The 23,237-nt window shown below is 37.8% G+C and overlaps 1 protein-coding gene across 1 annotated transcript; it reads right to left on the reverse strand.

Moving 5' to 3' along the window:
* Positions 1-2,798: 2,798 nt before the first annotated feature.
* larp1b (La ribonucleoprotein domain family member 1B) lies at positions 2,799-22,221 on the reverse strand. The gene is given in 19 exon segments (NM_001127989.1): positions 2,799-3,249; positions 4,371-4,498; positions 4,709-4,818; positions 6,770-6,914; positions 7,444-7,604; positions 8,038-8,144; positions 8,726-8,907; positions 9,271-9,397; positions 9,567-9,929; positions 12,427-12,599; positions 13,127-13,301; positions 14,491-14,635; positions 14,722-14,872; positions 15,032-15,157; positions 15,409-15,543; positions 15,660-15,840; positions 16,890-16,949; positions 17,454-17,506; positions 21,664-22,221. Coding segments are annotated over 19 exon segments (2,976 nt in total). The 5' UTR covers positions 21,899-22,221; the 3' UTR covers positions 2,799-3,030.
* Positions 22,222-23,237: the final 1,016 nt, after the last annotated feature.

The raw sequence follows: 23,237 nt of genomic DNA on the forward strand, positions 1-23,237 counted from the left end.
CCCCTTGTAAAATTATGGGAGTTAGGGTATTTCCCTAGGAAGCACATTTAAAACTCTGCACCCAAGAGTGGGCCAGAACATTAGGGGAAGGGTACCTGGGAAAGAAAGCTTGTTCTTAGAAGCAGGATAATAAGATCGCAGGGACTAAATGGTACGCAGGGTAGGACCAATAAAAAAAACCCTCCAAAATACCACTCCATCCCTGTTAACTGTATAAGCACATAGATATCTTCTTTTAAAGTATGTGAAACCTTTAGAGGACTTGCTTGTAGGGCTGTGGAGTTGGTACATAAAGCCTTTGCTTCCAACTTTTGCCTCCTCAGTTTATGGCACCAACTCTAGGTACACAACAACTCCTCATCTTGGATCTTGTGTTCTTCAGTGCCTCGGCACATGCTCAAAGTTCTCTGGGCTGTTGCTGGAAATCAGCAAAATATTTACCCATTTTGGATTCAGGAAAATAAAAAAAAAAAAGTTTTCAGGGCCCCCAGTCTTTACCACAAATAAAACTGTTTAAGTAGTTGAAAAAATAAGCCATGGCATTACTGTACACAAGGTATATTTTGTCTGTACATGCCGGGTCCTTTTATAAACCTTTGTATATTGGGCATCTAACTGTTCAGGAGGCTCCTGACATTCATATTTAGGGTGTTTTTATCTTGGCACCAAGTGACACATGGAATTTTTCCGGCATTGAAAGGGTTAATCTGTTTTATGTTGGTCTACCTAAAACATTTGACAAATAACATACTTTAAATACTTATAAACAGATTGCTAACTCCAAAGTATATTCAATGCTCAAAATAAATCAAGCACTTGCTTTTCCTAAAGTCACATGAACACGCGTCACATGTGAACTTTTACTTTAAATTCCAAACTGGGGGGGGCTGCAGAAAAAATATTTGTAGTATTTCAAAAATGACAATATTGCATAAAAGATGAGTTACCAGTCATTACGGACTCTTGGTTGGGCTGAGTTAGAGTGAGCTGCGTTAGGCAGGCTTTGGTTTATATATCATTAAAGGAGAAGGAAAGGCATTTTGGCATTTTAGGCAATAGATTTATAATAATAATAATAGTGCAAGCTAGAACGCTATATTTATTCTGTCGAAAGCTTTACCATACCATGAGTAAAGAGCCCAAAAAACTCCCTTGTTTAAGATAGTAGCTGCTATCTTAGCTTGGTCTCAGTAGCTTCCGTGCTGCAACTCTAGTTGCTGGTAGCCAAGATTTACACAGGACAGTTGGGGAAGGGAAGCAAATTCTGATGGGAGGGGGAGGATGAGAAGGGATGGGAGAGGAGCAAACTGAGCAGACTCGTGTCCCAAACCTGAAGGAGAGGAAGTCATTTAATGAAGAACATGTTTACAAAAAAGGAGACAAGAAATCCTATGTTTCTTTTGATAGAGGACTCAGTACAGCTTTCCAGAGTGCTTATGGCTGTATTTAAATAGACTTTTCAGATAAAGCTTACTTCGTTTTTACCTTTCATTCTTCTTTAACTTGTTATGTAGTTCTATATATAAAATCTACAACCTTTCTCCAATTTCAGTTTAGTGCTATCTTTATGTGTTTGGTACCATTTAAAGCAGTCTTTTAATAGCCATAATTTTATCTAAAAAATAGTGACGTGCGGCCTGGCCTGAAACCCGCGTGTTAGGCGGGTTTGTGCCAACATTCGTACAATAGAAGCAGCTCATGGGCAGGTTCAGGCTGAGCTCTTTCAGTTGGGCTTCCTGCCTGCAACCTGAATCCCACTTCTGCCTCTGCCAGTGTCTACTTATAGGCACACCTGTTTATTGTCGACCTGTACATCACTACTAGGACAACTATTTCAGTTGTTAAAATAACCCAGGCCGTTTGAATTTTTGTGGAATTCTGCTTCTGAAAAAAAAAAAAAAAAGGTTTATGTAGGTATATATATTATATACATGCAAATATATTGGGCGGTGAGATAACAGACAAGAATCAACAGAAATGAAAAACTAAAAAAAAAATGCATTAAAACCTACTTGTGTATTTACCACAGGGGCCACTCATTCCTGAGCTCTGCTTGCTGCCTAATTGAGGATTGAGCAGGGAACAAAGGAGCAGCATTAAAAGGCACAACTCCCCTAACCAAGCTGCTCCATCTCATAACATTTGCACCTTTATTGCCCAGATCTCAGGTTTTATGAACTGTGGCAGTGGAATCATTTGGGGTGAGTATGTACCAACTTTGCACTGCTTGGGAGTGATTCTGGCCTATTCACGAGCCTTGCAATGCTCAGTTTAATGCTTTGGGGGGAAAAAATGAGAAAAAATAGCACTGTAAGAATTGTTCATTAAAATAGGACAAGGATCTGAATACTTTTTGCAAGGGACTGTATTTACAGATTGAAGTATAAAAAAACAAACAAAAAAAAGGGGGGGAAACAGAAGCAATTCTTTTAAATGTTTATTGACATCAATACTCCTTTCTATTCCACAAAGAAAAAATATATTAAAAGTATTTCTCCCACTTGTTGAATATACACTGTATTATACATAGAAAGCATTTAGCTGTAAAATTCCCCCATTAAAACCTCTGATTTGCCCAAAACTTGCTAAAATCCATAAAGATAAAGCTACAGGAGGAATTCTTAGGGAAAAGCTAAATATAAGCCTATTTCAAAAGCTAAGAATTCTGAAATGCATCAGAAGAAACCTTTTTTAAAAAAATTTTTTAGGAGTATTATACTCCTAAAAAATGCCTTTTTATATCAAAGGTTTGTAAGTATATACTTGTAGGCAATGTGAAATAACACAGAAAGCACGGATTGATTAAAAACGACCTGTTGAAAGAGGACAGTTTTGCATCCCATCGCTGGGGCACCATTTCATATATAAACAGCCAATAAATCACATCAAAAATGGAGGGATTTTAAAACTGCATTGTGCTAAATGGCAAGGCATTCATTGTTGCTTTAGCAAGCATCTACAGATTCCCAATGTTCCTTGGGCTAAAGTACAGCAGCTTGCTGCTACGAATGGCATAAAACACTGCTGAGTCTATTTCTCTAGTTGCCTTGTTATATCCTGGTTCGAGGCACTGCTCCCCGGGCTGCAGCCTGATTTTTCCTGAACGTTGTGTACACTGGGAAGGCAACCTGAAGGACCCTGAGTTTGACTGGCAGGTGAATGCTTGGATGAACCTGAGCGATGTCTTCGTCGACCTGGATCCTCATTTGATGCCGATGTCATTCTCCCATTCTCTTCAGCAATTGGAGGCTGTCATGATAAAAAACCAACAGTCACTTAGGACAGCTGTCGCACTTGATTCCCCCCAAAGGGGCACTTTTGGGAATCCTGAGAGCAATACTCCCTTGAATATATTATAAACTGTGTAAAGAAAGGTTATTTTCGCTCCATACTCTTTAAAAACTTCTCATATGTTTCTAAATGAGAAGCTTGCACTCCCAAATATACTCTCCAGAACTCTGTTTGGTAGGACTTTGCTATCTGCAGCTGCTTTAGTATGCCGAGAAAGCCATTCTAATGCACTGGAAGTCTCTAGATCCCCCTTCCCTACAATTTTGGCAAAAATTGGTCAACGATTCCCTTCCTATCCAGAAACTAACCTACCTAGCTATAGGGTGCATGGAGAAATTCAATGCCATATAGAGGTACATGGATGGTCTTTTGTGGAATATTTTTAAACCTGCTCATTTACAATCGGTACCTTAAGGTCCCCATACACAGGCCGATTCTAGCTGCCGATAATGGTCCCTTAGACGGATTTGGCAGCTAATCGGCCTATACCCCTGGGGCCAAATGATCGAATTAGCCCGAATTCTCCCGATATCGCCCACCCGTAGGTGGGGGATATCGGGAGAAGATACGCTCGCTTGGCGACATCGCCAACCGAGTGGTCTGAAGGTGTATGGGCACCTTTAGCCTCAATTCTCTCTTTTTTGCCTTTTCTTTCTTTCTTCTTTTTGTTTGTAATTAAAAATTATGCAAAACAAATAACTGCTGATTTATGTATATGCATACCAAAATGTTGAGCGTCATGAAATGTGTGAGCGCATAGCATAAAGAGAACATTATTGAAGATGCTCAAAAGCTACAGGGATGATTTTGGCACAATGCTCACAGCAGGAAACAGGAATAAAATATCTATGATAAACACTATTATGGGTAAGCTTTACAGACCTAATATAATATTTTCCTTTTATTTAAATTGAGCAGCTTGTATACTGAAATATAATTTACAGAATTGTATAGCATACAGTGAAAATTCCTTCTGTAAAACTTAATGACGGGTTTATATAGTCGGACTTATTTGTTTTATGAGTCAGGTGTACCAGGCATCCATGTATCATTTCTTTAAATAAACAATGTAAACTTACATCTACTCGGAAATCTTCAAGCCTCTTAAATTTGCTGAGGTAGCTTTGTAATTTTGGGTCAACTGACAGGTTCTTGGCTTTCGAGTATTTTAGATATGCCCAAAACTTCTCCAGCCCATAAAGCTGACCTAAAGCAGAAGGAATATTAAAGGATCAAACCAGAACAAAAAGGAGTCGAAGTGGAAACAGTTTTCAGCCTTTTTCTACTTAAACATAAAAAGATATTCCATACTCCAAATTTAAAAGGCTACTATACAGTAAGTTGCTGGGCAGTTAGTTACTATACAGTAAGCTGCTAGAGGTATATATATTATTATTTGTGAACTATATAACATTACCATGTTCATAATCCTTTACAGTTTCTTCCTGGAAGTCCTCGAATAATTCTTGCCGGAATTTCCTTTCCAATCCATAACTGTAAAACCGGAATAGACATTCCAAGCCATACCTGCAAGAAACACATTTCTATTTTACGACACAATTATTCATATTATTCTTTGCAAATATATATTTTCCATGGAGTCAGCAATGCATGGTTACTTAACAAATCTTGGTAACAATATGCAGCTATGGAAATAAATGATCTTCATGTGTGCAATGTGGTTGGGACATTTAATGTATTTATGTGTTATGTAATAGTATGATGTAATGGCAATAGCCATACAACACTACAAACTCAGAAGTCCTTAAAACGGGAACCCACAGCCAAGCTGCAGTGAATGCTTAATACTTGGTATAAATAGTTTATTACTCTATATAAATGGTTACTATATATATACTATAAGTAAATATATTACTTACTTGCATACAAAAAACTGAACCAAGTTAAAATACATTTATTAATTAAACATCCACTGCAGTTTAGTGGATTTATTAACAAGACAACAGCAGAGGCTTTAATAACTTAAATCCTATAGGAGGTGCCTGGTATTTTAAATAAATCACATACTTCTTGGGTCGAGTCTAAGGGGCCCATTCATTAAACCATGATTGAGATTTTTTCTAACTTATAGTAAGCTTTATCAGAAAGGTCTATGTAAATACAGCCATAAGCACTCACAGAAACGCAGCACTGACGTCTCTGAAAAAAGATTAGTTGTGTCTGTAATTCCTGTGCCAGAGACACTCAGCTTTCTGCTCTTTCCTGCTCCCCCCTCCCTCAAGAATGCTAAGAACTCACTCCCCCCCCCTTAGGAATGTGGATCTGAGCCAATCAGCAGGAAGCTGACTCATAGTCTTACTAACTGAGCATGTTCAGTTTGGTCTGCATGCCTGTGCAGGAGCGAGGCATTATGGGAACTTTCTTTACACAGCTCAGCATTTTTTCTTCCTGTTTGGCTTCAGACCTTCTGAACAGGTGAAATATGGGGAGACTTAAAGGGAAAGTAACACCAAAAAATAAAAAAGAGCTTTAAAGTAATAAAAATATAATGCACTGTTGCCCTGCACTAGTAATATTGGTGTGTTTGCTACAGTAACACTACTATAATTTATATAATAAGCTGCTGTGTAGCCATGGGGGCAGCCATTTAAGCTGGAGAAAAGGCACAGGTTACATAGCAGATAACAGATAAGTTCTTGTGACTTTCGGAATGCAAACACAATATTTTCATACGACCAATAAAATAATTTTCGTGACATTTTCGAACATCAGAAATTATCATTGTTACTCCAAATTTTATGTATATCGTGATTTTACCCACAAAAAAATTGTGGTTTAATGAATGGGCCCCTAAGAGTCTAAGACTCTTGACCCTCCAAGGAAACACCAAGTGCTCCGAAATGTTAATTTTAAAAATCACTAGCATTAGCGTACTTTGTAAAATTAACAAAATGAAGATGTTGGGATGTTCACTTTGTGAAGTTTTGTTGATGTTGTCTCCCTTCATATTCAGGACTAGGACAAACCACAATCCACCTATTTTGCAAAAGGCACTTGAGTAATTTTGGTGACATCTGGGAAAATTCAAATGCAAATGGCTGCTTGCAGACTGAGATGCAACAGCTAAACTACTGTTCATTTTTAGGCCATGGGAAAAAAAAAAAAAAAAAAAAATCAGCAGAACAGGAAAATTCAGTCACCCATTAATCAGCAAATAGTGTCCATGAGTTATAACCTTTTAGACAATAAAATCAGAGATCTAAAATGTTGCAATTTTCCACCTTATAATAAATTAGCCTTAGAAACCACAATGAGCTACTACAAATAACTTTTAGGGGCATATTTATTATAGTGTGCAAGCAAACATCACCTGTTATGTTGCCCATAGCAACCAATCTGATCAGTGCTTTTGTTTTCTAACTTGTAGGTGACTGTTCAAATCTAATTGTGGATTGGTTGCTATGGGCAACATCACAAGTGATGTTGGCTTATATGTGCCCCATAGTGTATTCCTTACCTGTAGTTTTCTTTTGCTTCCTCCACAGCAAGCTGTCTAAACTCCTCATACATTTTTTTGTTAAAGTGATCTCTGAGAAAGAAGGACCAGAAACGATACAGTGTGTTCATTTCTGGGGACTGGCCTACACCTAATTTTTTTCTCTCTAAAAGAAAAAAAAAAGTATATTTGATTAAAATAGTAAAATCATTGTCTAATATCAAAATATGTAAAACAAAGTAAATATATTTAGCACAGTGTCTAAATGTATCCAGTATATAAATTGTATGTAATATAAACTCTTACATTACTCATCTAACTGTAATGATGTTGGCACCATAATTAATGCGGCAGCTAAAATGTTCAGATACCTCTAAAGTGAATGGCATATAATGCCATTTCAGATGCTTCTGCCCCTTTTTTACCATTAAAAACAGGATGTCAAAACACTCAAAATTACCATCATTTCTCTTTATGACACTAAATACAATCTCTATTAGGCCAATTGCCTGAAAAATTATAGTATTTACATTTTACACTTCTGACCACTGCATCCTGCACATCCTAGAAAAGTGACTATAATATGGCATTCTCATTTTGCCTTTAGGTGGCAGTATGGTATTTGGACTTTGGTAAATGGACTATACTCTCACATAGTGTGGGGGGGGGGAGGCAAATTTTTTCCAATTTTTTACCATTTAAGCACCTACGACGATATTTATGGTACACTTGCTGTGTGAAACCATTTTCTTTCAGAAGTTCATGTGAAGGATGTTGAAACTTTGGCAAAGAGTGGGGAGTGCAGCCATAGCTTCCTGTAAGTGGAGCAACTTCTGATGGAGAAGCATTTGAACTGCTGCAAGATAAATAAATTTATCAATACTGCATTATTCAAATCAATACAAACTTGCATTATCTGCAATTGGAAATACTTTGTACACATATTCACGACTGCAGTAGTGTCTGACCACAAATCAAAATTATTTATTCATAGGACACAAAAATAGTTTATTTATTGCAATATAGTTAATTACTTATGATTTCTGATATATAAAAACTAGGTTTGCTATTAAGGAAGAAATACATAATTATTGTTATTAAGGCAATATATAGCATTCCTTTTTTTATTATTATAAAGGATTAATGGATCACTTTTTTCTTTATTTTTCTATGGCATTTACAGCTCTAATAATTTGAACAGGCAGAATGCACATCTAAAAACAAAGCCTATATAATGAACTTATTACAAATACACCAATGTGTCAGGAAAAAAAAATCATACCACTCACCTGACAGAGGAAGTCCGTGGCCGATGTTCCTTAGAATCCATTACCCAGCCAACATGGTACTCTAGTGGTGGATTAGTACTATGTCGGGTTTTCCTCTTTCTTGGACTCTGACATCAGAATTGTAATGTTTTATTATAAAAAAAAGCAATAGGCAAAGAAAAGTACAAGCAAGAATTCATAGTGTCGTTTTACTGCCTCTTATCACAACAGCGGCAATTCTGATAATCTCTACAGCCAGTGACCAATGAGGGAAAGGTAACACAAGGCAGATTGTCAGCCTGCACACTTAAGAATCCTTCTAGTTATGCATGCACTTGGAAGGACCGAATCTGGCAGGGTGCAGGCACATGCAGCCAATATCTGCAAACAAATGTGAGACTTGGTGTTTGTTGGCAGATATCTGCTGCGTATGTCTGAACCCAGATGAATTCAAAGCTTCTGGGTACAGGCACAACTAGAAAAATTTTTAAGTGTACGGGTGGATTGTCAGCCTGTGCTTATCTGCAGGCTGATAACCCCCTGTGACCTTGTCCTAAAGAGTCCTATATGTGCCACTGTCATAGCACTGCAACAGCAAATGAAATCAATACTTTTTTTTTATCCTCATTTAACAAACATACAAATGTTTCCTTTTCCCTCACAACATTAAGCAAACTTGCTTAATATGAATCCCTGACACAATATTTACCTGCACATCAATAGACCTAGCTTCTTTTACAACAGGATAAAATCTTGGTGTTTTGCTTGGATCTTTCAAGCGTGGAGTACGAGGAGATTTTGGTGTCCTTGCACGACAAGACATTGGCGATTGTTGTACATCTGTTGGGTGGAATTGTGTAGTCGCAGGTCCATGAAAATCCTCACAGCAAACTGGCAAAAAGACAGCTCAATTTTGATAATTCTGTAATAAAATTTTAAACATACCAAAGGCCAGAGGCAAAGTTTGTTTTATACTGTTCTTTTATAATCTATAACTGAAAGCTACTCCTCTTTACCCTTAGAAAAAGTTATGTAAATTCATGGATTAACCTGTATGAATATATACTGGAACTGCAGTTATGTACAAGGACTACCCAAGGCCAGCAAGGAATTTACTTGCACAGAGGTGCTGTATGTGAGAAACAGAATAACAGCACTATACAAAAGAAAATGTTGATACTTTCACTCCTCTGATATATAAATCTATTACTATACTGTAAGTAATACAGAATGTTATCAAAAGCTGTTAAATACCTTGCTGAAAAGTAGGTATATTCAGTGGGGATTGTTCAAGATTTTGCTCAATCTGGAATTCTGGTGCAAGGTTGTCAAATTCTTCTTTGCTAATAAGATTCAGCTTTCTAAAATGTTCTAGCTCTTGCTTTGTGAAAAAAAGGAAATTAAAATTGTTAGCACCTACACACAAACCTATAAATAAATGTCTACTTACAATATATTATCATATGTAAATTAAGTGTTTTTTTAAGGAGAATATGGAACCTTTTAGAAAAGCCTAACTGGAAACTGTGAATGAAATCAGCTACATATACCTTTGAAGGCACATAATTCTGTTCCTCACAGTCCATCCATAAGTCTTTCTCATAATAATAGAGCCCATCATTAATGACCTTGGCCAATTCAGATGTCATTTTTGCTCGAGAAATATGATTTCCCGTACGGTCACCCCCTGGGTGTTTCTTTAGATGAGGAGGTGTTTGTGTAACAATTATGATCTTATTAAGGTCTTTATCATCAATTTCATAATCAGAATCATCATCAGACCAGTCAGTAAATGTGTTTTTACGCCCTTGCATATGCTGCAGCTCTTCATCAAACATGAAGTCTAAATCCTCTGGGTCAGGTTCATCACACAGTTGTGGTTTTGAAGTTATTTGTGTGGGAATATCTGGCTCCTGTATAGAGATGAAGAAAAACAAATGACAACCTTTCAAAACATGTTTTAGTAACTTAAAGGAGAAGGAAAGGTGAAAACTAAGTAAGCTCTATCAGGTCTATGTAAATACAGCCATAACCACTTACAGAAATGCTGCACTGAGTTCTCTATCAAAATAAACTCAGGATTTCTTGTCTCTTTTTTTTGTAAACATGATGATCCAGTGTCTGACTTCCTCTTTCAGAAACATCCTTCATTCCGGGCCAGAGTCTGCGCAGTTCTCACCTGCTCCCCCCTCCCACCAGAATGCTAAGAACTCCCTCCCCCCTTCCTTAGGAATCTGTGATCTCAGCTATAAGGGCTAGAGCTGGAAGGAAGCTACTTAAAATGGCAACTGCTATCTTAAGCAAACTGAGAAAGCTTCTAAAACAGTTTACTCAGGTATGGTAATGGTTTCTGCAGAATAAATATTTTGTTCTAGGTGGCACTAATGTGGCAAATCTATTGGCAGTAAAATGCCAAAATGACTTTCCTTCTCTTTTAAGTATCATCTTTAGAAGTTAAGCTCTTATTTCTGTTCTTTGTCCAGTGCATTTCTTTCCTCCAACATGACAATAGCTTTGGAGCATGCTCATATGCCACTAAGGTTAAGGCCAAAGTCAACTGGAACATCTGAAAGCAGTGATAGTAAAGACATGGTACACCCCATTGGGTTTGTTCACAGTCTATAAAGTTTGGTATTCTACAACCAACATATGGAGAGCATTTTATACAGAATTCTATACACATTTAAGAAAATGGTGTGTGCTTTTTAATTTAGAAACGTACATAAAGTAAAAAAACATTGGCACCTCTTACAAAGGCATACAACGCCATTGCAACGTCTTTATGAAATTATTTATCAGATTTTTATTTTTTTTTATGTTAGTGCTGTTACAGTCAATAAGGTTTAAAAATAATGTGAATGTAGCACAGATATAACCTGCTAAACTTTTGTTTTACAATAAATTGAAAGTAAATTGGTTGGATACAAGACCCTCGGTTTTTAAAATTATAACTGTCTACGCCAAACTAAGAAAAACTACCTGAAGAAAGAACAATAATTGCTCAAACTGAAGGATACTTTGTAAAAACTTTAACAGCATCAAGGATTACCAAGAGATTCACTTAGATACCAAAGTTAAAGTGGTTTTTCACCTCAATAAATTAAATACCTGTATATGTTACTAATGTAATTAGATATTAGAAAGAATATTAAAAAAAGACATTTCTGGAAGGAAAGCACTGCCCTTAAAGGACATGTAAACCACACACACAAAAATGTAATCAGTGAACAGCCTCTTTGAAATCTTTCAATACCTGCCACACTGGTTGTCCAGAGGTTAATAGTAAGGCTGCAGCATGCCCTTAATCACTTAGATTTGCTTCTCCTCCTGTAACCCACTCAACCCCCTCCCTCAGGAATTTGCTATGGCTGTTGGCTTGTGGGCATGCTCAGATTACTAAACACGCCCTCTAGTCCAGCAGCCAGTGAAGAGATGGCATTGCTGGTTCCCATAGAAACTCAGCTCTAGCTGTCTGCTTCAGTTTTTTTTTCCTAACCTCTCCTTAGCTCAGCTCAAACAGAGCAGAACTTTTATCAAAAGACAATTGTGCCTGTGTGAGCCTGTATTCTTAATGAAATGTATGCTGAATAAGGGTCTGTGTGTGTAGGCAGATTTAAATGTATCCAATTATGTATCAGAGGAAAAATGGCCACCAGGTGAAAGATGCAATTTGGTTTAGGAAAATGTGATGGTGCTGGCAAATGGAGGGGATATATGCAGTACAAATGATGCCATTTGGGTGGGGGAGACATGCCCAACTGATATACATTGTAGGCAAATGTAGGCTTTACATGTCCTTTAAAGTGATATTGACACCAGAAATGAAACCTTTTTAAATCCATCATAACATTGTCTTTGCATGAGCTTTATAATTTTGCCATACAAGTATTTCCTGATGTTTTTACATTCCCTATCTGATCCCCTATGTTCCTCTATGAGGGGCGGCCATATTTGTGCAGCAGGAGGCCGTTAGCATTAGAAGCTATAACTGACAGGCTGAGAAGGGACAGTCAGGTTTAAGAACTTCTAGTAAAAAATGTAAGTCACCGGTGGGATGGCACACGCTGCGCAGGCGATTTCGGCAAATCGCGAACTGCCCCTTAACTTATTTGCTTTAAGAGCACTATCGAATGAACATTTCCTTTGATCCATTCTAAGAAGCCTCAAAGCCTTCCTCTTTGTAAGTGGCCTGGAATGGATATCTGATGTTCACATAAGAATGGAAAACTCTTCCATACATATAGTGCTGGTCCCTATGAGTTTATATAGAGTCACTGTGACTCTGTGGTTTAAGGGGAAATCAGCAGAATAATTAAAAATTAGCAACTCCATTGGCCATACTGCAATAATATTTTTTTTTATACAGAGAACACAGTAGTAAATGTCATACATAATAACAATTTTTTTTACCTTCGATTTGATGGGGGAAGGACGGCGTCTTTTTTTAACTTCTATCCAAGGCTCAGAGTCCAGCTCTGGCATGCTTGAGGAGAGGACTTTAGGCATACTTTGTAAATTATTCAGCTTGTTACTTCCATCCTGCAAAAAAGAGCATTCTTTTCTTGGAGAATTTGGCACAGACCCTATGATTACAAACAGAAAAAAATAAAAAAATTACAAGAAGTTCATGCAACCTGTAGATTGTAAGCTCTTGCGAGCAGGGCCCTCTGATCCTATTTTTACTCTGTGTTACCTTGTTTGTTTTATTGTGAAGCACTGCATAATTTGCTGGCTCTATATAAATAAATGATGATGGTGGTGCAACATTATAAGCCTAAACCCTTTCCTTGTCAAATCACTTTGATATTGCATAGATCAAAATGCAAGCCAGAACTGTAAAATTGTTACTATTGCGATTTCCAACATTTTCTTGCTGCTCCAATAAACCGGCAACATTTGATTCAATAGATTGTTTTAATACTGGAGAGAAGCACATAACACAAAAATAGCTTTTTTTTTTTTTTCTTTTATACAGGACAATGTGCAAAACCGCCATACTTCAGGGCTTTCTAGTCAAGATTTTGATAATAGATTCTGAACCTGTACACAATTTACTGGTTGACAAATATTTCTAGATCATAGCTGAATTTTTTCTTAAAACCAGTACCACCTGTATGAGACTCCAGTTTCTTCCCAGGTATAAATTCTGGACAGTCAATGAATCTTGAGAAGTCAGTACGTGTCAAGTCAAGAGAAGGAGCACTTGGAATAGGCCATTTTTCAGGATCCACTTTTCTTCTTATCTTCTGATCTACTATTTCTACCTCGACACTGTCTTTCAATGCCTAAAATACATTTTAATAAGTAATAGCTATACATAATGATATGAAGGGGAAGTACATTGCAATATTTTGCCACAAAATTTAACCAGTATTGTCTCCTTCACTCTAATCTCGGGTGCAAAACATATAATTGAGCAGCAACTCTGAACAAAAGCAGCTTTATTTCTGATACATTAATGGGGACCTGCTACCCTAAAGTAAAACCCTATTCTATCATATTGGTCAAACAAAAACTTGAATTACATTATATAAATAATGCTAATGTTAATTGATTCATTAAAAATCTGTAAGCAGGGAAAAAAAAGTTTAAATATATATTGCGGCAAAGTAAGATGAAAATGTCTTCACCACGGAAAAAAAGTGTCACTAAGCATTCATAAGCACAAAATAAGTTTCCCTTTGGGATTATGTTTGTGCTAAAAATGGTTATTATTTCACCCATTTAGTGCACTCCTCACTAACACAATGATTTTATGCTTGTTGGCCTACTGCATGTACAAAAGAATAATGGTCCTCTCCTCTAAATTAGAGGCAACTTCCCTTAGTGTCCACACACCTAAGAAATGGGATGCCTAATCCTCATTTCATATAGTTTTACCAAAAGGTGGGCGTTGGCATAAGTGTCTCTTTAAGAAGTGCAAAGTATTAACTCTTACCTTTTTCAGTTTTTTTGTGTTTTTATTTATTTCCAGCAGTTTAAAAAGTTTAAAATTAATTTAGGACTTTGTCATGGGATCAGAGTAAAGACAGAAGCCAAATTTGTCATGGGTAAGCAGGAGATTCCAGGTAGGCAGTTAATTATATAGGGCTGGCAGTGTGCGTTTCTATGGAAGAATTAGCACAGTGGAAATAGTAGAGCAAGAGCTAATAGATTAACCAAGACAACCATAATCTGGGCTGTAAACATCAAAAGGATAGAGGTTTGGCCTGCATACTTCTTCTGTATCCACTGCATTACTATTATTATTAGTATTAAGTATTATTGCTAGTACAATCTGCGGAAAAGAGCAAACAGAATAGGCAGCAGAGCACAGGTATCTGTCTATACTGAATATGTCTTTTTGGAAGCTGCCACACTGGTTCCTGTGATCTCTCTATAATGTGTATGTATCGCATCCACAAATTTATACATATATTCACCCCAGATCCTTTTGTTACTGATGCACAACAATACCAATAGTTATCAATTTACCTCACACATGAGATCAACATCCGTGGTTAAAGACTGCACACGATAGAAACCAGCAATCAAAGAAAGTGGCAAAAATCCCTGCAGGTCCATCTTTCTCCTGAGAAAGAAGTCTTTTTCCAGGTTTTCCGTGCTAAAGTAATACTCGCTTCAAAAAGAAAACATGCTATTCAATTTCCCTTGACTTGTTACAACTAGTTACTGTATTTAGAAAAAAAAAAAAAAAAAACTTACATCTGGCGCTTCAGGTATTCCTTAAGTAATTTTTTATCCACAGGGTAAACATGCATCCCAGTTCCATCATCGTAATAGTACATCATACTTTTATAGTTTTCTATGTGGTCTGTCCTCATCCTGTTCTCTCGTGCACTGTATGAATAGTGCACTGTTGCAATGAAATGAAAATAAAAAAGGCTTTATAGGCTTTGCTATATCTGTAAAGAGCTTTTGGTAGTGGGAGGAAAGGGACAGGATGACCAATCCATTGGAATCCAAAAGTAAGTATAATAAAACCTATACTTTAGGGTAAAAATGTGTTACGTACTGTAAGGCCTGCCTCTTCCTCGACCTCTTCCACGTCCACTGCCTCTTAAACTTCCTCTGATGTTTCCTCCTTCGCTATGTACACTGGAGACTTCATCTAACTCACGCCTCCGATCAAGCCGCCAACCTAAAGAAAAGTAAATAATCAATACGTTTTTTAATGTTTATACATACCAGACTCTTTCAAAATTATACAGAGCAGTGTTTTATTTATTTATATTTGAAACAGAAAGAACCAACCATATTCCCTCCAAAAGAGTTAGAATCTCATGATTAGAATAAAGCAGATAAACACACAAGTACTGGTTGAATCATACAGCATACTGAAACACAGAATTAACTGGAAACACTCTAGAAGCTTCATATATAAATACTTACTGTAATCTCTCTGTTTGCTGTTCTGGTTTCTGCTAACCTCACACTGAGAACTTGAGTTCTTGTGGATTGTTGGGCTTTCTTGTTTAACTGTTTTTGTCTCCTCTATATGCAATGGCATCCATTTCTGTTTGTTAACTGCATAATAAATTGAGGTTAATAATCAGTTCATAACAAAAAGGCCTTTACTAATAAGTATTACAGAAATCTATTGTACATGCACAAAAAAAAAAGAGAGAGAGAACAATACATACATTTTTTCTTTTGAGCAGTAGCCTCCACCTGGTCATTGGGTTTTGGATTTTTTACTTGTACTTCCATATTGCAGTTCTCCTTTGTTTCACAGACATCTTTATGATCAGTCTTTCCATCACTGCTTTTCTCTTGTTTGCTTGCAGCTTTTCCATTTGCTGCGGCACAGAGAACGTTTTGGGTCTGAAAGAATAAAAGACATTAATATCTTTTCTTTTATGTAAAGGTCGGAAATAAAATTTGACGTTTAAGAGATATGAAAACTAAGTTATTCATCTAAAACAATTACTATATATCAAACACATTTTGCAAAAGTAAAAAAATGTATGTATTTAAAATGATGAATCGTGCATCCATAAGTAAGCCATGTGCTCATTCTTGCACAAAATATTTTGGGCCCAGCACACACAAATTATAATCTACACAGAGAATTGTGAGTGAAAACACTTAGGGACTGATTTATCAAATATCAATCAGGGGAATCATGAAGGATACCCAATAGTTTAAAATTTATCCCATTTACCAAAATTTCCTGACTGTCAGGATTATTCTAAGAGGATAGTATTTAATGAAGATATCTGTGTCTTCATCAGCATGTGTATAGCAAGCTTTGAGCAGTTGAATGCCATCTTGGTTTAGGCGGTGACATTACTCAGCAGTGCTGCTGAACAGCACTGACCACTATCACCCAAATCCTTGTACTGTACCTATTATCCATACCAGAACTGGTAATGGTTTAACATTTTCCAAGCATTAATATATCCATGTCTGCACTGATAGGTTGATTACAGGCCTGTCAGTGCACACACTGGCAGAGAAAACATGATGTGTCACTACCCTAAAGAAGGGCAAACATAATAATCTCATCTACCAACAACAACTACTGATTACAGAGAAACCCTAAGGGGCGTATTTATTAAAATTGGTGACAAACATCACTGGTGATGTTGCCCATGGCAACAAATAAGCAATACAATTTAGAAAACTAAAGCAAAGATCTGTATGGTTGCTATGGGCAACATCACCAGTGATGTTGAATACACCCCTAAATGCAGTAACTGATAAAACAGAACGTGTAGCCATCTGCACTGTTAATAAAAGCTAATCACTTTAGTAAAAGCATTTTAAGCACAAATCCCGTTTCTTTTGTTCCTATAGAACTTTGTTGCTGAATATGAAAACTGTGCAAACCAATACAAGCAGTGTATTTTAAGCGTATGCACTGTACTTACTCCATGGTTTGCAATTTCACTTGGTGTCGGCCAATTTGTAATGTCATGAAAGTCGCTAGTCTAAGAAGAAACACACAATTATATTATTCACTTGTATTGTGAATCACCGCTCAATATTCTCATTATGCAAATACAAAGACAGTACAAAACAGACTTAACTGCCCCTAATAACCTTAACACTACAGAAACAAAGGAGGAAAAATTGCCTAAAGCAAATGTAATTTTAAACAATTTTCTAAATAACATAGATTTTCAGTTATATTATAGTTATTTGTGCCTGCACAAATATGCAACATAAAACGCAAGGCATTGTTGGACTATGAATCTTAGGTGGAGGGAAGCAGACTATTGCAACATTTAGTTGAACTGTACATGCAGTCAGAACTAGCAGCACAGAGAAAGCAAGTACATTTACAAATAATACAAAAATCATGAAAAACATATAATTAAATTACCAAAATAAATGTAGAACTTGTGTTATATAATAAAAGGGACTTATTTATGTGATGGCAGTATCACTTTAAGAGATTAATTTATTTTCAGTTGATAAAATGTAGACAGTACCTTCTTTGATGGAGGCTTTCCTGCTCTTATCACTTTCGCTGTGCCTTGTTGTCCTACAAATAAAGACACATATTTTAACTACATCTCCTATATCATCTTACATTGTATAATGTATCAGAGAAAAAAAGTTTTTATAAGGTGAAACAATTTTACATAACAATTTGGTTCCTGGGACAAGATATTACCTTTTAATAAAGGGTTTAATTTCACCAAGGTGTACAGTACCATACACAGTTGCTTTCAGAACATGTTATAGAAAACTTAAGACACCATATATACTATAGATGCTCAGCACAGTGTACACTTAAAGCAACACAAAGGTCCCACAAAGACCACGGTTAGAAATAATGTTCTGCGCCAGCCTAGAGGTAGCAAAGACTATTCCAAGCTTGGCCACCCATCCTAGCTTCATGGGGTCTTTGTACAATCCCAACCTCCCACTCCTCCATATTGTGATAGCACCAGGTTTTCAGAGTTTTCTGCAGAACCCCTATGTATGCCCAATAAGCACCCACTGTAGCCCAGGGTAAACCAAGCAGGTGCACTGCAATCAAACAAAGCAAAAGACCAATGAAAAGTATATGAATTACAGAGTTTGAATCAGGAGACATGGCTATATAGTAATCTGGCTTCTCTACCTTTGGGAAAGCCAAACCTTATGCAAAGATAAAGTATTTCTAGCAACATGGTTTGTCCGGTTTTAGTTGCCTTTTAGTCATTACAACAATTTGCACTTAAGAGCCCTATTTCTTATTGTAACAATACCTCAAAATGTTCACATAAGGGCTCACCAGCTGTCCCACAGGTGGTAATATTTGATCAATATCAAGTGTACAGTTTTTCAAAGGCTTAATTTTGCCCATTTAGTGTTACAAACACTGTTGTACCAAACTTACCTGCCTCACTTTTGATCAGTATACTGAAATTACTATTTTAGGCTCTATTCATGTAGTTCAGTAATTCCCAACCAGTGGCTTGTGTGGCAACTTTACTACAAGGGAGTGGCCTGCAAGGAGGGTAAGTCAGATTTGGCCCTCGATGCATGAAAAATTGTGGGTGACATTTTTATGCTTTTTTGTGCCATGTGATGAGAGCTTAGTGGATCAGGCATGAAGGCCAGTTATGTTCAGATTTAGATAAAAGCTTATTTTCTTCACAGGGTATCTCTGGCACTATATGCTATACAGGTATGGGACCTGTTATCCAGAATGCTCAGGACCTGCTGTTTTCCGGATGTTTTCGTAATTTGGATCTCAATAACTTATGTCTGTTAAACATCATTTAAATATTTTATAAACCCAATAGGATTGCTCTGCCCCCAATAAGGATTAATTATATCCTAGTTGAGGCCAAGTACAAGGTACTGTTTTATTATTACAGAGAAAAAGAAAATAATTTTTAAAAATTGGAATAACTGTCTTATAATCGAGTCTATGGGTGATGGCCTTTCCGTAATTCAGAACTTTCTGGATAACGGATTTTCAGATAAGGGATCCCATACCTGTACTATATAACTGTCCCTTTGGTATAAGCTAAGAGGTCTGATGTGCAGGTTAATAATACGGATATATAGCTTAACTGCTGCTCAAGGTATCCCTGGAACTACCGATGGATGACTGGTAAAGCAATATATCTAACTGCACTTTCAGCCTAAGCCTCATGGCAGGTTATACTGGGATTTAGTCTTTTTCTAGGTGCCCATGGCAACACAGCATTCTGACCATTACATCATTATTTTTATAATAGTATTTTTTGTTTGTGCTAAGGGGAGGCCAGTCTTATGGCCAATTAGGGTAAGTTTTAGGGGCAATGCTTATTACTGCCCTGCATACCCCTGACACTATAGCAGTAACAATTATACAAATAATGGATGCATTTATACTAGGATGTGCAATAATATATATAATTTATGGGACACATTCTGAAACCTGTTCAGTGTGAGATATGCAGGGATTGCTTACCTGCTGCCCTAGGTGAATAAAGCAGGGTGATTGGTATTTCTACAAATCTGTACTCCTTGACATAAAGGAGACCACTTAGATCCAGTTAGGGTGAGATTTGTTCCTGGAAACCCATGCAATTACAGCATGGCGATCATTACAACAGAATATATACTGTAACTGTATCCTTAGTATGATACGATGTGCTTAAGTGACCCAGCCTGAAGTTCCATTAGAATGAGATCTGGGGTGCCTGCTTATTTGCTATGTGACACATGGTGTGGGGGAACCAAATTTTAGAGCTGTATCTTTGTCATTTCTAGATAGGTGGAGCTTTCAGGTTGTGCTTCTTGAACATGAAGGAAAGATCAACAAAGGAGGGACACAATTAAACTGCTATGTGCACAAAAAAGTAAGGCTATGAGAGATCAAAAAAAGAACAAAAAACACTAAAATTTTACAAAAGCTATCAGAAGAAAATGGGAAAAGAACTGTTTTAGTTTCGTCAACAGAAGACATGTTTTACTGAGTGGGAGGTAATAGGAAGAAGAGCTGAGAGACAGTGGGAGACAGTGTGAGAAAAGCTGCAACTGTACTGTACAAATTGGCTTTAACACCAATGTAGCACCTACAATGTAGCAGAGAAAGTAACAATTTGTGATTCATTTATACATTAGGGAAAACAGTGGGATAAGGCAGACTGCTTGGGAAACAAAGAAGTGGGAAAAAGCACACATTCTAAGGGGCATATTCACTAAAGAGTAAAGTTTGAAAGTTCGCAAAAAGCAAACGTTTTCCAGGCCGAGCGCCAATCCGCACTGCTCTGTGTGCACACACTCAGGCTGTTGCCATTGCTTCTAGTGCAGGGAGGCTGTGCTGAACTGGGCCACCTCTGCTTCCAATTACTTGTGATCCCAACTCCCTGATGCGTTACTCTATGCCATGACAATAGCTATGGGAAGCCCAGGAAGATTTCTACTGATTACGACAAGGACCAAAGTACTTTATTAAGCTGTATGTAATAATAATATTAATAGTAAAGTGCATAATATAAAATGTAACTAGCACTAGTTGCGCCGCAATCCCCATCCCTGGTCCTTGGAAAAATTGTCTTGCTTTAAACCGGTCCGTGGTGCAAAAAAGGTTGGGAACCACTGTTTCTACTGCACGCACACAGATTGACGTACCGAAGCGGCAGAAAAGCACAGGGCTGAGAGAAGCAGAGATACAGAAGAGAAGGTGAAAATTTGTTCATCCAGGACAAACTCATGCTGAGAGGCAGCTTCACTCATCTAAACATGGCACCAATAATGTCCAGTACATACCTGAAGATGCAGAATTGTAAATGGTATAGATATTATGCAATGTACATGGTGAACAGAGTTGGCATATTCTCTCTGTTGAACTTGGGTTTTACAGCTCATAGAATCCTTAGAACTTTATATCACTCACCCATGGCATTTGACCCTAGTTCCAAAAATTTTGGGCCAGCCATGTTAGCATATATGCTGCTGTTCACTGCATATCTGTGATATTTTTCATGGACAGAGCTACAACTTGTAAGCAATAATGAATTATACATGGTGCTGGTTTCAATTTGGGCTAAAAAATTATCATCTGTGAAAAGGCCCCTTTATTGGAGCTACCTATAGATTTACTACATTCCCTGTTTCAAATGAGTGGGGGGCGTGTCCTAATGGTCCATGCCATAAGTACAGCAGGAGGGGGATAGCCAATGGGGAAATTTCTCAATAAATCAGCCTGAAACAACTTTTCTCACCACAATACTTCTATATTTACAGAAGCATAATGCACTGGTACATTCTTGTTTTTTGTTTTTTTTTAAGTCCCCCTAAGAAGTACACACAAACAGCTCGTTAGTACAGACAGATACATATGGCTTATTCTTTAGACCTACTAGCCTACTAAAGGAGAACAGACCACACACAAAACTTTTGTAGGCCAAAAATATATCAAAAACACTGACATAACCTTCATCTCTTCATACAAATAAATATACAGTTCATAATACTGTACCCTAAGTAATACAATGCAAGCATGCAAATACAAACACACACAGCAAACACACAAATATTATTCTTACAGATTTGGCTCCATATGAAGTAGTGTGTTCACGTCTAAATACTTCAAATCTTTCACAACCAGCTAAAAACTGTTGACAATCTTTTAATAAACGTGCACATATTATATATAATACATAACCAGATTGGGAAGGTAAGCAGTGGAGAACACACACAGTATATACCTACCCTGATGGTCATGGAAATACACAGTGTTGTTTGTAGCAAGGCTTTGTTTCTTAGTCCACGGATTGACTCTGGGCTGTGGGGCCTCAACAGTCTTGTGAGCTGACATTTGACATGAAGACTGCCCTTTAGTATTCTCCTTGTTGCTGTTGTTCTCATCTGGTTTCTGTGGCCTATTCCTCACCACCAGATCAGTGGCAATGGATCCTGCAGGTACATCCTGCACCCCAGCTGACATATCCTCAGTACTGGAGTCCAGTATATGGGCAGTGTATATAACTACTAGTGTGTATTGCACCTGCACCGATTACACTAATAAGCTGAAGTAGTATATCAGTTGAGCATGAAATAGCTGTCCCTTCTGAGTGAGTTTAATAAACAGTATGGGCCCTATGCACAGGGTAAACAGCCTTTGCGTGTTGTAGCAGAAGTTAGGGAGAGTGTTTGTGTGCCTGTGTGTGTACTGAAGGTGGGGGTTGCGCTTGAGCCTCGGCCAGCACTGCATAGGCGGATTTGCAATAAAGCTAAAGGAGGCTAAACCTCCCTAAATCTGCTTGGCTCCTTAAAAAAAAAAACAAACAAAAAAAACCTCACTCCGTTTCTACGCTGTCCTGGAAATCTTCCCCTGCTCCTGCAAGCTCCGGTTCTGCTGTAATCAGCTGTGCTGATTGGATCTTTCTTTTCGTGGATTCTCCAATCAGAGCGCAGCTTTCTTGACAGGCAGTAAAATAGACCAATCAAGGCACAGATGCAGACAGGGCTCGGGAGATATTACAGACTGAAGTGTAGAAAAGAGGACTGAAAAGATGAATCTGCAGGCTGTAAACTTTACCTAAGAACCTCACCAACTCTGAACTTTTGCTGCAGATTTCATCCCACAGGTACTATACAGTTTTAAAGGCTGAATCACTAGCTGAAATTATATTGTTTTTGTTAATGCATGGTAAGTTAACACTTGTCTGTAAATGTCATATACAGTTACTATTTATTGGGCCTGTGGGGGAATGTTTGGGCCTCTGTGTGCTTATAATGCCAAATGTCAATTTTGAATCCCAGTCCAGAGATGTGCACAACTACACCCCTGATCCAGGCTGGCTTATCCTAGTTTTAACAAAATTCAGCATGACCATTGTGGGACTTAAAAACGGCACCCCCTGTATCCCTAGATGGCAATCTTGTAACACTGGCACCAGCGCCAGATTTGTTATATGGGCACTCCAAAGCTGCCCCCATTTGTGCCCCCCACCCCACCCAGCGACCACCCCTCCCCCCTGCGTGCACACATGCGCAATCGCGCGTCCATTTAAACTCACATACAGAGCAGTGGGGAGAGGTCCCCGTTGCTCCATATGTGAGCAAAATTTGTTTGCGGCTTGGATGGCATGCCGCCCTGGGCCCGGGCCTTTGCGTTAGGATAAATGCAAATGTGGCTGGCTGCAATGTAGGGTTGCCACCTCTCCTGCCCGGGAACTTAAGGCAGTAGGGCGGGGTGTGATATCACAGGGGTGGGCCACACCAGCACAGAGCTGGACTATGACTCAGCGATTGGCCAATCTTAGAGAATCCTGCCCGGTTTT

The sequence above is a fragment of the Xenopus tropicalis genome, chromosome 1 (assembly GCF_000004195.4).
Source record: "Xenopus tropicalis strain Nigerian chromosome 1, UCB_Xtro_10.0, whole genome shotgun sequence".
NCBI lineage: Eukaryota > Metazoa > Chordata > Amphibia > Anura > Pipidae > Xenopus > Xenopus tropicalis.